We start from the raw sequence: 17351 nt of genomic DNA, 5'->3' as shown, positions 1-17351 counted from the left end.
CCACAGAAAAGATAATCACTTGAATTTCGACAACCGATACCGATACCGATAAATAGCCGATAGGGATAGTGCTATACATTAGAAAGGGACAGCATGATTCGACTCGGAATCGCTGACACACTTCGGTTTTGTAGGAAGTGTCCTTTCTGTACGGTAGTCGTACTATTATTTATTCTGTGACTAAGGGTCGGTTGCACCAAACCATCTGTTACAGTTAAAGCGTTCGCTAAATTTCATTGTAGTTTCATAGTTGACTGCTGAGTGACGTTGATCAGGGCACTGAATGTGGTTGGTGCAACTGGCCCTTACAGTTGATATGTTCATTGTTCATGATCAGGGTACAAGATTCCCCAGCTCGCGGAGTTTTAGGACCTCGATACGGCAGAAAAACCTAGATTATAATTGGTGCCGTGACCACGATTTTATATAAAGATGTTATGTGAACTTATTTATGATTTAGAATGTTTTGATACACTTTCACATCTAATACACTAAAACAGTTCGTTGACAAAATACATCGGTACGTACTGGACTGCCCGGGGTTTGTCTCTAACAGTGGCCTGTATATCAGTCCTACAAGAGTCGAGGGTTAATTTTAAGAAAGTAGATTCAACATTGATCCACATTCAAATCACTCTATTTAACAATGTAATTTTCATCCCAGGTTGTGAAGAGCACCTCCTAAGCCAAGTGTGGGAGTGGACGATCCAGGTTTACCTGAATGTGACCAGTGCTCCGGCGGCTGCCAGAGACAGCCGAGTCCAAGTCAGTTTCCATACAATTTAAACTCAAATCAACCGCCGATTGTGATTGGTGCAATCCACGACATGATTGACTTAGGGCCGGTTGCATCAAACCGTCTGTGACCGTTAAAGTGTTTGCTAAATTTATTTGTATGGGGAATTTCATACTTCCCTGCTGTTTGCATACCGTTAATCAGTCTGTTAAATGTAGTTGGTGCAACAGGGCCTTAAACTGTCAGGTTTTCTCCAGAATATAAATTAATTAATTGCTATCCAGATTTCCAGAATCACACGTTCCCGATCTGGCTCTTTAGAGTGTGTTTCACCTACTGCTCAAAGCAGTTTCTTTGGTTTCGGCCTTAGAGGATATAACCAATTAACCAAACGGAGTAGCCATTGACAGGCTTTCCCCTCTGTTGAAAATAGGCGGCCAATGGTATGGCCATTGTATGGACTGACGTTTATCTGACATGGCTATTTGTAAGTTACGTATATATTTGACGTGCCCCTCCCCCGCAAAAATCGGTAGACTGTTTTGTACAGTCACGTGCAATAATATTTCACACAACGAAGGCCGCAAAAATATCTGACACGAACATATTTGTAGAGCTATAAGAGCGTGTCACATATTTTTGCGACAGACGTTTGGTTATATCCTCCAAGTGTTTCGGCATTATTGAGGATTTTTTTACACAGTTTATTGACCGGTTTTAAACCTTATAGCAAGGAGATAGAGGCTACCAATGGTCAGTTAAGTGTAGTTGTTGGTACAGTGTTTGTGTTGCAGTTGTCGGAGCTACTGGCCCAGCTGGGCAAGTTACCCTGGAGTGAGCACCAGTGGCCCGGCGCTAATTGTCTTCCCGCTGCGCTGCAGGTTAGTGTCAATGCTTTTTATTATCTTTTTCGTACAATAAAGTGTTTATTACATAATTTTCGAGCTGAGGTTAGGCTTCAGGCTCTCAGATTCAGGCCAAAAACAAGGGTCGTCGGCCGTGATTTGGAGACCCCTAATGAAGATGGCTGGGATTAATTTCTATAGAAATTTAGTCATATATTTATTGCAACCATAGTGTAGTACAGATCTTAAAAACTAGGTACATTCAGAGTCATATGGGCCCTGGCAGGGCATTGCAATGTCATACATATTTTTTGTCATAGGCAGAACATAACATTTCGTCACTGAAATTATGTCCTAATTGGTTAAATTAGGGGTGGAAATTTGTATGAACTTCTACGCGTACGCGATATTGGGTCATGGTGGTATTCCATCTGTCCAATATCATGGTCAAATGTGCGTCTCACTCTCACTAAGCAGAATGTGAGATGCAAGACACATTTGAAAAAGAAATTGGACAGATGGAATCAAAACCCCCCTCAGCAAAGAAAACAAACGTTATTTTTAAGTTTAAAATTTCAAGGTTGTGTTATAGTTAGCACAGCTGGCTGTTGTTACTACTTGTAGGGGTTAAAATGCCGAAAAAAAAATTAAATAAACAAAACATTCAACTCGCAGATAAGCACAAGCACCGACTTGGAGATACAAACATGGCTCGCAGACACTTTTCGAGGCGTCGAAGCCAGCACCTGGTTACGCGGCGCTCAAGACTGCGACATCGCGCCTCGATTGGCCGCGTTGCTGCAACTGTTCGCCGGACCGTTACGGCTACGGACTGAGGTGTGTTCAGAATAGCTTGATATACTTGGTAGGTTGGAAGTCAGCACCTGGTTGGAAGTCACCACCTGGCGTAACTGCAACTGTTCGCTGGACCGTTGCGGCTACGGACTGAGGTGTGTTCAGAATAGCTTGATATACTTGGTAGGTTGGAAGTCGGCACCTGGTTGGAAGTCACCACCTGGCGTTGCTGCAACTGTTCGCAGGACCGTTGCGGCTGCAGACTGAGGTATGCTAAGTATGCCGATCATCAAAACGTTTAGCTATTTTTTTTAAGTCCTAGAATACTGAAAGATAGTATGCCACCTGGAACTTACATTAGGGCAAGGGAAAAATTAAGAAACCTTCAACTTTTTCCTTCCGATGTCTTTGAAAATATGTAAATTATCTTATGTGTTTTCTGTAACTAATACTCCTTGTATTGTGTAAGTAACAAAGACTGTCGTTACCATCGTCATGGACTTTCGAGCCGGATTTTTACTTATCCAGCTTCAAATTATCAGAGATACGCCCTTACCTACCAATTATCAGGGGTTATACTTTAAGAATAAGAATTTTTGAAGTGAAATCTTCTATAGCGGCGCTGTGCACTTTTTTGTGATGGGGAAAAATGTTAAACTCGCAACAGATCACGTGACCGACAGTTTCGACTGATTGAAAATTCTTAAGACAGACACGTGACCTGATCGAAAAACTGTTACAATGTCATTGAATTTTCACTTCTGCCGGCACTCCCGGAGTGCAACCCGTTGTTTTTTTTAAATTGCGATTAACATTACCAGGTACATTGTCAGGTCATAGGTTTGTAGGTAAGGTTGTCTGGAGGAGATCGCTTTTTAGCGATAAGGCCGCCTGTTGTTACCGCGTGCTATTGTTCGATTAAAATTTCTTTGTAGTTTTACATGTATGTAAAATGTATAATTATTGGTGCAATAAAGAATATTTATTTACTTACTTACATTGGTTTACTATTCGCAGACGTTAGAGCAAGCTGTACACCTGCCGTGGCAGCGGCTGCCAGAAGTGGCGTTGGACCAGGCGCTGCAGCGGTTCTTCGTCGATCACCACAACCCCCAGCATCCGTACCACGACACGCCACAGTTTAGGTAACTGATATACCTATCAAATATTTAACAAGGCTATACGTTAGTACAGTCAACTGTAAAAATATGGGTGCACAAATCATCTCAAAAATATATTCCATAAAAGTCCATTCCAATAGAACTTGCTAACTTTGTAAACAAAAGACGTAACTTTGTTTTGTCACTGTTTCTCCTTGAATTTTCACATCATCTCATCAAACTCCATTGAAACACATACACTATACACTATTAAAGCGGTCGTTACCGTAAAATACAACAATATATAACTGTATCTTGGATATTTCATTAAAAGTTTAAAATGGTTTCATAAGTTAGGTTATTAGGCCCTGATGTAATGACGTTTTTGTTTCTTTTACATTCTACAATTGTCTATGATGGGTAGTGTTGTGACTAAAGTTGGTGATATACTCGTAAAGCCGCTACACACTACGCGACTCACGGTCTGTACCTGCCAACGCGGTTATATACACTACGCGGTAGTTTGACAATTTTTTTTTCCTCTGATCGTGAAGAATCGTGATTAAACAAATTAAAAATAAATATCTACTTGTTTTTTACTTTCGGTATTTAATTATTCGATATGGTTTGACATAAAACCCGGGCAAGTGCGAGTCGGACTCGCGCACGAAGGGTTCCGCGCCAAAAAGTAAAAAAAAAACGGAAAAAAATGCAAAAAGAAAACGGTCACTCATCCAAGTACTGACCACGCGCGACGTTGCTTAACTTTGGTAAAAAATCACGTTTGCTGTATGGGAGCCCCACTTAAATCTTTATTTTATTCTGTTTTTAGTATTTGTTGTTATAGCGGCAACAGAAATACATCATCTGTGAATATTTCAACTGTCTAGCTATCACGGTTCGTGAGATACAGCCTGGTGACAGACAGACGGACGGACGGACAGCGAAGTCTTAGTAATAGGGTCCCGTTTTACCCTTTGGGTACGGAACCCTAAAAATGGTAACACACTATCGCACCGCACCACGACCTTGGTGCGTCGCACCCATAAGTGATATATAGTTCGTTTTTTTAGCATTAAAAATAAGGTAAACAATCTTTATGTCTTTGTTTTTGATTGAAAAACACATTCAAAAAATAAGTTACGGCAAATATGTAACAATAATGAATCCAATACGATCATTTATATTCTTCTGCTTTCATAAGTAATAGTTACTGATTTTTAATAAGCGTTTTTCAATTAAAAGACATGTCAAGATCGCTTACCTTCTTTCAAGTTCTTTTTAATGCAAAAAAAAACGAACTATGGATGCGACGCACCAAGTTCGTGATGCAGTGCGATAGTGTGTTACGGCCTTAAGTAAAGGACTAAGTAAGACTCTTGCCCATCACTAACAAATTCATCATTCAGAGACAATTTCAATATGGCGGTTTGCTTACATAGTTTGCAAGTTCTATTGAAATGGACTTTAGCTCTTATGTCAGCGAATTTTCACAACACCCATCTTTTTACAGTTGACTGTAGAAAATAAATATAGTTGAATCTTTACACTTCTTTAGTCTACAACCTTCTCTGCTTTACCCTAAGGTAGAGAATACCTCATGGCCTTAATTTCGCCTTTTGAACACTAAGGTTTTCTTTAGTGCAATAAAGTATAAATGAATTTGTTATTTGACATTTGTGATTGTTAACCTTTTCGACGTCGTGTCAAACACAAAAGCTGGACGCCACTTCACCGAGGTGACAAAACTGAAATTGAACTTTATGCATATGTAACTATGTACGTAGGTCTATGTTGCTCTGTGGTGTGTGGTCGATTAATCCGCCTTTGACGATTTACCTGTGGTGCGGATATTATGTCGGTCATTGGCATCCAAAATATGGTCCCTTTTTAACAAAAGGGACCATATTAAGCAGTTTCAGTAGTAAGGAGGTAATACTTTTGTCAGGGTAATATTAGCGGGCAGCGGTCTGGAGCCAGCCTGCTCGTGCGCGCGGTCGCGGCGCGCGTGCGCCGTGTCGCAGTGGACGCGCGCCGCCAGCGCGCCCGCGCTCGCCGGCCATGTCGGCTCGCAGGCGCGCGAGCTGCTGCTCCTGCTCGCTGCACAAGGTACAGAATGCCTACCTTACCCTCGCGAGCGCCGACCACTGTACATTACTATGTAAACTCAGTTTCGATGGAATGTCAACCTTAATTAAAAACAAAGTAGGTAGCATTTCATTTGTCTCGTAAAATTTTCGAACATATGAAATTCAACTTAATTGAAAATACGACAAGATTCTAACTTCCTTGGCTATAATTTTGTATGCTGGGAGGCACGAGACTATATCTATTATATCATAAGGCTAGCTTTTTTAAAGCTCACGGTCGTAAAGAGCTCGAAACACGGCGAGATGAGCTCAAGGCAAGGAGACATAATAACGACTAATAAAATCGGGTATTTCTGTCATCGATCAAGTGATCTTTGGATTACTTTTTCTACACACTTTCCTAGCTAATATTTTTGACCGGTTGACAGAGGCACCGCTTTCGGGCCGCTAGTTCTTTCATGTCGTATACATTATCCGTATATAAAATGAAAGCCAAGGGTCGCAATAAGTAATCAATATAATTAACTTGATCCAACAAAGTACAATAATAATCAAGACAACATTCTCCCTCGAAGTCAAGTACAAAAGTGTGGCGCGCCGGTCTTCTCCCTTCCACTGCAACTCGGTAGCGTGAGAACCCCGATGGCCCCTCTCTACTCGCTCGGATGTGACGTCAACCGACGTCACCAAGTGCTGTCGTCTCGCGGGGACAACACGTATATATTTTATTAAATGTTTACTCTTTTCTGTCGTTTAGAACCATATGTGGAGGAAGGCAGTGACGAGCTAGAAGAACTCTTGTCCCGTGCTGTGGTCATCATGTGTATGGAACCGGCCGCTGCCGAGGCTCTGCCGGTAATAGAATTAATAATAAACATGTACTTATTAAATGCGCTTTGATATTTTAACTCTTGTCATTCTTGCTTTATTGTACAAGAAGACATTGTATTATAACATACAATTAATAAGAAGTACAAAGGCGAACTTATCCCTTTAAGGGATCTCTTCCGATTACCTTTGAGTAGATGAGAGGAGAGAGTGAAAAGGTGACAGATGTAGCAAAATGTACAACAAGGTACCAGAAAGACATAGGATATATAAATACATATACATACGAAATTTATAGGATGAACATAATATATAATTACACAAAAAGGAATGGGGAAAATACCTACAAAAAAAATTGGAAAGAAGTATATTTTTCCTTGTATTGATCATTTATCATTGCACTTAGGTGTGGGTAAAATGGGTCGCCGGCGCCACGCCGCGGATGCTCAGAGCAATGTTGTCGGCGGCGCGAGCCCTCACCACCCTGGATTACTTCGGGTCGATCGCCGACGCCGCCGCTGCTGCCTTCATGACTGGTATGTTCTTGCATCTTAAACTAAAAATTTTAGTCATATCATATATTCATAGACATTTAGTCATATATTAAGAAAAAATAGCCAAGGCCTCCAGTGCCCCAGGCAGGCGGCAGTTGCCTGAGCCATCGGCCTAGCTCGTCACGGCGGCATAGGTCGAATTTTTCCAAGTACATGAAACCTGGATAAGTGGGATCTCAAGGGACGAGCAAATTTGTCTCACTTAAAGAGGTTTTCCACTTATCCAGGCTCCCAGTTAGCCAGGTACAAATAAATTTTTGTCTCATTTACAGAGGGTATCCATTAATAGAGGTGAGAATAGAGTATATTTCAGTTATAGAGGTGGTTAATAAGGTATTTACAGTGAAACCTGGATAAGTGAGATCTCAAGGGACGAGCAAATTTGTCTCACTTAAAGAGGTTTTCCACTTACCCAGGCTCCCAGTTAGCCAGGTACAGATAAATTTCTGTCTCATTTACAGAGGTTTCCATTAATAGAGGTGAAAATAGAGTATATTTCAGTTATAGAGGTGGTTAATAAGGTATTTAGTAATTAATATATTAAAAACTAAATAAGGTAAAATAATCCTTGTCCCAAAATATGTTTTAAGCCTGTTTAAATATTTCTTTGAATTTATTTTGAATGATTCTCCAATGGATAGATATGTCAAAATTAAATTAAATTTGATACGGACTTCAGTGCGTATTAGAAATTTAATAAATGAAAATTAATTCTTTCTTGTTACTTATCAAAATTTCAGCTTTCGTTTCGGTAGTTTTAGCTACTTAGATAAATTAACTAAATCAAAGTTTGAAGTTGTTTAGACACAATTAGGCAAATGCGGAATTTGTGGATAGACTAAAAGTTAGTAAGAATACGGAAATCGTTCAATGAAGTCCAAGTTAGAGAGGTCATAGATTGACGTTATCTCAGATACAGAAGTCAATTCCCTATAAAGTTCAAAAAAATAATTAGGAAAATGTAATCTTATAAATATAGTCTCAGTAAAAGAGGTAAAATACACTCTCCGTCTCACTTATAGAGGTAAATGTGACTATAAAATCACAACAACGAATCCCAGTTATAGAGGTTCGTTTTTTCTCAGTAACAGAGGTAATTCAGTGCTAAAGTGTCGGGACCGCACCACGAGTCCCAGCTATAGAGGTTTCTCACTTATCCAGGTCCCACTTAACCAGGTTTCACTGTAGTAATTATCTTTAAAAATAAATAAGGTAAAATAATCCTTGTCCCTAAATATTTTATAAGTCTGTTTAAATATTTCTTTGAATTTATTTTGAATGATTCTCCAAAGGATAGATATTTCAAAATTAAATTAAATTTGATACGGACTTCATTGCGTATAAGAAATTTAATAAAACAAAATTTATTTTTTCGTGATACTGATCAAAATTTCAGCTTTCGTTTCGATAGTTTTAACTACTTACATAATTTAACCAAATCAAACTTGAAGTTGTTTTGACACAATTAGGCAAATGCTGAATTTGTGGATAGACTAAGAGTTAGTAAGAATACGGAAATTGTTCAATGAAGTCCAAGTTAGAGAGGTCATAGATTGACGTTATCTCAGATACAGAAGTCAATTCCCTATAAAATTCTAAAAAAACAATTAGGAAAATGTAATCTTATAAATATAGTCTCAGTAATAGAGGTAAAATACACTCTCTGTCTCAATTATAGAGGTAAATGTGACTATAAAATCACAACAACGAATCCCAGTTATAGAGGTTCCTTTTTTCTCAGTAACAGAGGTAATTCAGTGCTAAAGTGTCGGGACCGCACCATGAGTCCCAGCTATAGAGGTTTCTCACTTATCCAGGTCCCACTTAACCAGGTTTCACTGTATATGCATTTCATACTGAAGGCTTATGGCGCCCCCTGACCATCCCTAAGGTAGAACAGTATTTAAGTTTATAATTTATGAAGTACTTAGTATAAAAACAAATTAAAACATTTTCTGAAAATAAGTACTTGCATCTTGTTTATTTGTCACTTATATAAGTTATATATATTATCATATGGTTAAATACATATTTAAGTTTTTTTTTAATTTTTATAAAAGAATTTTAGGTTAATTCGAATTACCCTTAGCACAGAATAAATAATAGTACTAGGTACAGAAGACTCACTCTCTAACAAAACGCGTCTGTCACGATCAGCACAGATATGGCCGCTAGGTGGCGACAGCGTCACGCGCGGCTTATGGCAAACCCCAAAATTGGGGTCGAAAGGATGTACTTTTAGCTACCTGTAGCAAAGCGACGAAATCGAGGAGTGAGCCACGCCTGCCCTTAGGTGAATCCCTTGACCCAAAGAGTGAAGAGAGACCGAAGCCCTCTTACACGTATATGTATATAATATAAATAATTATTAGTAGCGGGCGGCACATGGCATGAGATATCTGCCCGCTGGCGCGGCTGCGCGTGGGCGGAGCCCGGGCCGCTCCTGCAGCGCGGGCGGCTGCACGCTGCCTACGCGCTCGCGCACACTTCGCCTTTCAGCCCCAACGACCTGGCTTCTGTCGCTAATTTGTAAGTACTTTTGGACAGTTCTATTGTGTGTCGTGATGCCGGACTTTCAAAACTTGTACTGTAACTAATAGTTAATAAAAACCCTTTTAAAAATAAAAGGCTTGCCAGGATGTTGCCGTAGACGGATTACGTCTGGGAGGACATCATCATCACTTTTCGGAATATATAGATACAAATCAAGTTGAGGCCCATGACTCTTGGGGGTAAAAATATTTATTAATATACCAAAATAAAAGTTGAATAATTTTATTTGTTCTATAATTATAGTTGACTTTAGGATCCTATTTTACTCAGTTGAAAACATGTAAAAATAGACAGGAACTTCCTTCTTTTTATTTGTTCTTTTTCTCTGTTTGGGACTTGATTTATACAAGTGCTATGTTGTTTTTAGGTGTACCGTTTCGAAATATTTTTTTTGTTTGTAAAGTCCCTCTACATATGCATCTTTTCAGCGCCACCAAAGAGCTGATAATATCAGTATGGATCTGCGCACTATGCCGAGCGGCGCTGAGTTCTGGCGCTGACACTGACGCGGCACGAACGCAACTCTCGCGATGGGCCGAGCCGCCGCGCATGGCCCTCCTGCGGGTCCTGTCTAACGCCGACGAACCGACCAACAAGTTAGTCTTATACATAATCAATCATTATAGACATTTTTATTTTTGTTTTGTTTTTGTCCATTTTATGTAAACCTGTTTATGTGCAATAAAGTGACATACATACATACATACATATAGTCCTCATACAAAACAGGTGCTAGTCGTCGAGTTGCGAAAAATTGCCCACCGTAACAAAATACACTAATCCGATCCGTGTCGAGCGGCGCAGAGTTCTAACGATAATATTACTCGTACCTGTATTACGAACTCAACTACTATTGCTACGATCTGTGTGGAGCGGTGATGAAATTATGATATAAAGAGACATTACTGGGCCTGGGTAGGTTATATTGTATGGTGAATTCTTCAAATTTGCTATAATGTACACACATATTTAATTGTTATTTCGTCAGTAGACATCTCTGCTAAGTAAAATCAACTGAAAACCGCCGTGTCGCCGAAATAATTTTTAGCTTGTAAGATTACTATTACATATATGTATGTTAGTTTGTAAGGTATGTATCTATGGACCTTGGTTGCCTGATAGTAAATATTTAATTAATTAATTTAAAATCGCCTACTTCAATCTTTTTGTTTTCACATTTAATAGTTATTTGTTTTACAAGGGGGCAAAGTTGTTGTTTAACTGCTCGTGCTAATATTGATACCCGAGCAAGCGAAAGATTCCAAAACTGAACCACGAGCGTAGCGAGAGGTTCGAAAAATGGAATCTTGTGCGTTGCGAGGGTTTCAAAGCACGAGGGTTAAACAAAATTTGCCCCCGAGTGAAACACAAAATTTTTCATCACACCAACCTGAAGCAAATATTAAATGTAAAATATCAAACAAAATCAAATCCAAATGAATGTTATTAAATATTTATCATCCAAAATCATTATTTAAAAGTCATTTCTATCAGCAAACATAAGAAACCAACTCAAAATTAGCATTTGATTACTTTGTCTCCCATGTGAATAAAATGCAACTTTGCTATCAGTTTTTAAAGTGCAAAGTAAGCCTTTCCGAGCTGGTGTGGCGAAAAATTACGTTTTGTCTTCCAGACACCGCCTCCTCTGCCGGCTAGCGCTCTGCCTCATCACGCCCAACTCGGACCCCGGGAACCTCCTCCGCGCCCAAGAAGCCTGCCCCGCCGTCTCTCAAGCAGACCTGATGTCCTGGGCCAAGACGCCGAGTATAAAACATATGGCGAAGTGTGCTGCGGCCCTGTTTCCTGGCCACGATAATTATTTCGCTGAAGAATTGAGACTGGCTGATGATTTGTAACATATCCGTAGATTAGAAAGGAAATCTCTAGGGTATTGTAAATATTTACCCATGTAACAGCTTGATGAAGAAGCTTTTAAACGAGACTTTAACCGTCTTTTTACTATCTTGCATTGTTTCATTAGGTGGGTGCGCACAGACCACGTGACAATTGCCGCGCGAAGCAACTCTATATGTGGAAATGCAAACTGATAACTGAAAGTTGCAGCCTCAATGCTTCGGGTGAGCACATCTACACAAACCGAGCTACTTCGCGTAGCAATTTCCTCGCGAGGCAACTTGTTCTGTGTGGACCCACCTATTCAGAGATCTTTTAATGACATCTAGCGATAGTGTAAATTTAGTTTTGACACAAATACATGACTGTGTTTGGTAAAATTGAAATGGAAACTGTTACAAGCTTATTTAGCAATAAACTTAGACCTTAACTGTAAACTTTCGCTAATTCGATAAAATGCCTCTAGAGATTTCGCAATTAATTCCGTAGTTATAGTTCCTTTTGTATTTTTATAGTGAATATATCCTATATGTTGACATTGTAACATTGTACTGTAATTTTGATATATTTTATTAAGTCAAAAGCTTTATTATTGTTATTTTGTAGCCTTATTATTGTGTCATATAACTGACAAGAGCTAATTATAGTTAGATTATATCTACTTACCCCCTTATTCATAAACGTTTACTAAAGTTGACAAGCCGATAATAATCGTTTCTCCCTTTCCATCATACCAATACGTCGGAAAGGGACTAACGATTATTATGGGCTTCTTAACTTTAGTAAACGTTTATGAATAAGGGGGTTAGTATATAGCCCATGACATTTGTTGATTTGTGTACAACAACGTACAATGAAAGTGGTAAATGTGCAAGTTCCCTACTAACAGCAGGCTTAGCACAGGAACGCCGTGACTGTATTTCTACACAGATAATACCTCTACGAGACAGATCATATAACTGTATTTTAGCACCCATTGTACCCACTTATGGTACAGGTGTACCCTAATTATGTACGGTGAATGGGTTACGGCGTTTGATTCGATGTCTTCTATACCTAATTGTACAGCATTAGAAAAATGGTGGGATCCCAAAAATACAACAAGGTGTAGGCGTTAATGGGTTAATTTGACAGGGATAGGATCACTCGCGGGCGAGATACTGTCGCGGCGCTCATGTGCTAAGCCGATTGAAAATAACTGGGTATTACGTGTTTGCAATAAGGTATATGAACTTTTAGTTACAGTGAACAGCACATGACGTAATATCTTCTTTGTAGTTTTAGGTACAGGTATAAATAGGTACATTTATTTACCTATCTTTGTTATGTTGACAGCAAGAGATTGTTTGACTTTCTTAATGAAGAATATTAGAAGAGCTAGCACATCTGATCGTTTTAACTTGCTTCAAATATATTGTCCCTCTTTATCTAGTGAGAATTTTATGAGAGAGATGACGGTAGCGAGTCAAATTATTAACATGTTCAAAGCGGCCTTCTGCGCGTATTTAGATTTTTTTAGCCAAAGAAAGTTTAGTTAAAAACTTTTCATTAGAATGTAATGTGATTTAGATCTCTTTAAATTTAATTTTCGGACAAAGGCTATAATAATGTGTTATGAAAATAAAAGATAATGTTACTGCTATTACTTATTTTATTTTAACTTAAATGGTAACGAAACCATAAATAATACTTGAAAACACCAAAAACATTTATTACTGGCGTTCATTTATATTGGTTTTATATAAATAAGTAGGTACATGGACATATGTCGTCGGGTGACAAGCAAAAGTCACTAAGTACCACCACAAGTTCATAGCCATAGTGAACCATATTAGTACTAAAAGAAGGTCGATTTTTGTTTAAATTTTTTTTAGTAATTAGTGACTTTTGCTTGTCATCTGACATCTATTTATGTACTCATTCCAAAACTGTAACACCACTTAATTAAAAACCACTTGGCAACCAGCTCAAAGAATGCAACAAGGACATTTGGCAACATGTCGAATGTTCAGCAATATAGTTAATCTCACGACATCACGCGACTGGCGACGGCGGCGGCGACAACCATAGGAGGGAACGAAAAGTCCGATCGTTGTGTCTCGCTCTAACATATGATTATCGCTGCCGCCGTCGCAAATCACTCAATATCGTGACGTTAAACGGTTTTTAAACGTTATCGTGACGCGAGCCTCTTTCCGTGATAATGCGCCACCAATCCCAGCACAGCTGACGCTGTTGCTATACCACTCCCATGTTCCAATGACAGCCGCCCGCCCCACAGCCAGCCAATCGGCAGCCAGGACCCGAAATGGATTACATCCAGGAACAACTTAGTAGACAGTAGCGAGGCTTGGGTGAGGCGAGCGGGCGCGCATTTGCGGGGGTGGGGGGATTTCAGCTCGTTTGCGGCTATGTGCAGCGCTTTTATAGATCTGAAAGTAAGGTTATATTTAGCTAGTGACTGTTAAAAAAACCGGGCAAGTGCGAGTCGGACTCGCGCACAAAGGGTTCCGTACCATAATGCAAAAAAAAAAAACAAAAAAAGCAAAAAAAATACAGTCACCCATCCAAGTACTGACCACTCCCGACGTTGCTTAACTTTGGTCAAAAATCACGTTTGATGTATGGGAGCCCCATTTAAACCTTTATTTTATTCTGTTTTTAGTATTTGTTGTTATAGCGGCAACAGAAATACATCATCTGTGAAAATTTCAACTGTCTAGCTATCACGGTTCGTGAGATACAGCCTGGTGACAGACGGACGGACGGACGGACGGACGGACAGCGAAGTCTTAGTAATAGGGTCCCGTTTTACCCTTTAGGTACGGAACCCTAAAAATGTGCTTCATAAACATATCGTTTGTAGCGAGCCACGTAAACGCACATGGAATGAGAGGTTTGAATATTATGAACAGCTTTTGTTTCCGTGGAGATCTTGTCGCACTCCCTTTTGGTTTTGGCGTCGAAATATAAGTTCCTTTTTACGACCTAAAACCATTTAGGTTATGGGCCCAGTCATTTAAAACATGTAGTTGTTTGGATAGTAGAATTAGCATAATATAAGTAGTAAGGAAACTCCAAAAATTAGTTGCCTGCAAGTAAAAATGAATGAAGCTACTTTATGATGGTCGTATTCATACCGTTTATCCCAATGGATATGTATTGCATTTAAATACACAGACAACTAGATTGGATATCCAACCCAAGAAATATTAATCTACTGATACGTCTGTACGGTTCAATTATCTGTGACAGTAACAAGCGTTAGAGCAGCCCGCGTAGCCAAGATGCCAGTCGCTTACGCTCCGTAGCGATCGAAACGCAACTATCACTGTCGCGCTAATATGGAAGAGTGATAGAGAGACATAATGCTTTTCGTTGTCGAAGCGATAGCGATTGTAACCTTGGCTAGGCCGGCAGATTCTCCAGGAGATAAAATCCTCTTACCTAATAAACCCGACTGTGGAGATAAGAAACCACAGCGTCTTGTGTGCCGTCCGCAGCCTGTAGTCCAGGTCTTGGGATAAAGTGAGGAGTCCTGTGTCAAGCAGCCAGACTAGTTTCTCGGCCTGGAGGAACGCCAGGGTGACTGCGCTGCTGGCCACACCTAGCGAGCCCCAGAATGCACCTTCCTGGATAAAAAGGAAACACTGTAAAGTTAATAAGTACAATAAGCACGCCAAACTTGAAGCAGAAAACTACACAAGCACAGAAGCAGTGGGGAGACACTCCTGACTTCGAGAAAACTAGGCTCCGTTCGGCTCAGCAATGCTTCGAACAATTATTAGGGTTGGCACCACTTGACGTCCTTTTGCGACGCACGACCACAAATAAGATACCTAATCATAATCACTTGAATTTTGACAACCCTAATAAATAGCCGAAAGGTATAGTGCCATACATTAGAAAGGGATAACATGATTCGTCCCTGAATCGCTGTCAAACTTCGGTTTTGTTAGGAAGTATCCGTTCCGTACCTACCTAAGGTAGGTAGGTAGTACTATTATTTATTCTGTGGCGCAGAAGGCGCAGGCGCGAGGGTTGAACAATAACTGCTCCTGGGTCAAGTCCTGGGTGAAACAGAACATTTTTTCATCACACCACGCTAGATGTCGCGTCGTTTGTTTTTTTTTGCGACTATTTAATTACGCTCGTTCCAAGTAGAAGTTTGCGTTCGAGCGCCCCATAGTTTGAGCGCGAAACAAAATAGAGATCATGCATCTAGTCTATTTTCAACTTCATACACTTTTAGACACCTTAAAGATGTCCCTATAAACTATTTAGCACTAGATCTCACCTGTTTTCCCCATCCGTAGTTAATTGCAGCACGCAATGCGGCGGCATCATCAAACAGGCGTAGAGTTGCGCGTGCGCCAGCCAGCCGAGCGCTGGCTCCAAGCAGAGGCTTGCTCTGCGTTCGGGCCCCCCATAGTTTGAGCGAGTAGCTTGCCAGGGATACTACCTGAAAACATGTTTTGTTTTGAGACAACTGCGTTAATGTACCCTTTCAAAATAGTCTAACATCGCCTACTTACTTGCAGTTACTTGTATCTAATTTAAGTCATGCAATAGGATGAAAAAAAAAACCGTAGCACTCATACTTAAAATTTTACACTTATATAGATATTATAGATACACTTATCTTAGGAGTAGCGTTTGTAAATTCCGCCATGTGCTCTTAAAGTTTTTGGTAGGTATGTGCATGTCATAAAGGGTTTCTACGGAAGATCAGCGTCGGGGATCTCAAAGGTTCCGTGACATGAAGCTGAGTGGAGACCATTTCAGGAACGTTTTACGAGTATAACCAATCTATGTCAGTGCTATTAGTTAAGTTTAAATTAAGCGTTTTTGAATAAAGCATATTCTATTCTAAAAATAACGTACCTTATCCCGATTAGCATGGACCTGCAGAAGTTCACAAAACTCGTCCACCACTTCGCACATCTTACCCAAATTGTGCTATCAGTAAATAATATAACTGTATCTCTGACGTTTATCATCTGTGATAAGATGCCCTTTGCTATTACTACTGTTCTTTCGAGATTAGGATTATCTGCTGATAATGATGTAATGGTATTTGTAACACTTGTGAACTAGGAAGGTGCCATTGTAGGCTAGTTCTAGTTCCAAGGTCGTATAATCGTGGTACCTAAATAAAAATTATCTTTTCATCCTAAATACAATATTTTAAACAGTTTAATAATTACATATCCTATGTATCGAGTAGTAAACGAGTCGTATTATGTAGTTTATTGAAACTGCTCTAACGATGTCGATGAAATTAGCTATATAGGGGTTTTTGGGGGCGAAAAATCGATCTATAACCTTTGAACGCGCAATTCTTGTATTTTTATTCATTTATATATTTTGGGCTTCTCGGAAACAGCTCTAACAATTTCGATGAAATTTGTTATATGGGGTTTTTTGGGGGCGAAAAATCTATCCAGGTCTTGTCTGGAAATTTGCATGGGTTTTTATGTTGTTGTTAGGTTGTCTCCTAGATATTCTTTAGTAACACGTTATCCTTATCTGAACAAAAAATGTAATTAATCTCTTGACCACCAAAGACGTCAACTGACACGCGCGGCCACAGCTCATTATCAACCTTCGTGCATTCCGACAGCGTTCGCGATAGGCGAGGCTTCAAAGGGTTAAAGATTATTTAATTCAATAACATAAGCTAAGAGTTGACCGATCGCATCAAAAACACTGAACTACGCTCTAAAACTCAAATAGCCGTCGTAGCTAAAACAGCCGCCAAGCTGAAGTGGGACTGAGCGGGACACGTTTGCCGTATACCGGATGACTTGTGGCAGGTGTGTCTCACTCCGCGATTTCGTCGCTTTGCTACAGGTAGCTAAAAGTACATCCGTTCGGCCCCAATTTTGAGGTTTGCCATAAGCCGCGCGTGGCGCTGTCGCCACCTAGCGGCCATATCTGTGCTGATCGTAACAGGCGCGTTTTGTTAGAGAGTGAGTCTTCTGTACTTAGTA

General features: G+C 39.9%; 2 protein-coding genes across 2 annotated transcripts in view; one reads left to right on the top strand and one right to left on the bottom strand.

Annotated features, from left to right (window-relative positions):
• Window positions 1-13000, top strand: part of LOC134672301 (uncharacterized) — a 68755-nt gene extending 55755 nt beyond the window's left edge. Inside the window, exons 35-44 of the mRNA XM_063530197.1 lie at window positions 665-765; window positions 1531-1617; window positions 2257-2418; window positions 3394-3521; window positions 5425-5585; window positions 6324-6421; window positions 6801-6930; window positions 9324-9477; window positions 9930-10097; window positions 11138-13000. Coding sequence (XP_063386267.1) covers window positions 665-765; window positions 1531-1617; window positions 2257-2418; window positions 3394-3521; window positions 5425-5585; window positions 6324-6421; window positions 6801-6930; window positions 9324-9477; window positions 9930-10097; window positions 11138-11360 — 1412 coding nt within the window. The 3' untranslated portion in view covers window positions 11361-13000. The remainder of the gene's footprint in view (window positions 1-664; window positions 766-1530; window positions 1618-2256; window positions 2419-3393; window positions 3522-5424; window positions 5586-6323; window positions 6422-6800; window positions 6931-9323; window positions 9478-9929; window positions 10098-11137) is intronic.
• Window positions 13001-13531: 531 nt separating this feature from the next.
• Window positions 13532-16491, bottom strand: LOC134679571 (peroxisomal membrane protein 11C-like). Its single transcript, XM_063538529.1, has 4 exons — window positions 16243-16491; window positions 15656-15820; window positions 14806-14990; window positions 13532-13790 (listed from the first exon to the last, which is right to left on the bottom strand). Exons 1-4 carry the CDS (start codon window positions 16300-16302, stop codon window positions 13532-13534), a joined length of 669 nt encoding a protein of 222 aa, XP_063394599.1. The 5' UTR covers window positions 16303-16491.
• Window positions 16492-17351: the final 860 nt, after the last annotated feature.

The sequence above is a fragment of the Cydia fagiglandana genome, chromosome 2 (genome assembly GCF_963556715.1).
Source record: "Cydia fagiglandana chromosome 2, ilCydFagi1.1, whole genome shotgun sequence".
NCBI classification, from domain to species: Eukaryota; Metazoa; Arthropoda; class Insecta; order Lepidoptera; family Tortricidae; genus Cydia; species Cydia fagiglandana.
The sequence above is the reverse complement of the archived record's forward strand: the minus strand, read 5'-3'. Positions and strand labels throughout refer to the sequence as shown.

Coding starts and splice junctions, on each gene's coding strand:
- LOC134679571 (XM_063538529.1), bottom strand. CDS start 16,302: ATGTGCGAAGTGGTGGACGAGTTTTGTGAACTTCTGCAGGTCCATGCT. Junction 15,821..16,242: donor TCCATGCTAATCGGGATAAG/GTACGTTATTTT, acceptor ACATGTTTTCAG/GTAGTATCCCTGGCAAGCTA. Junction 14,991..15,655: donor ACTACGGATGGGGAAAACAG/GTGAGATCTAGT, acceptor CTTTTTATCCAG/GAAGGTGCATTCTGGGGCTC.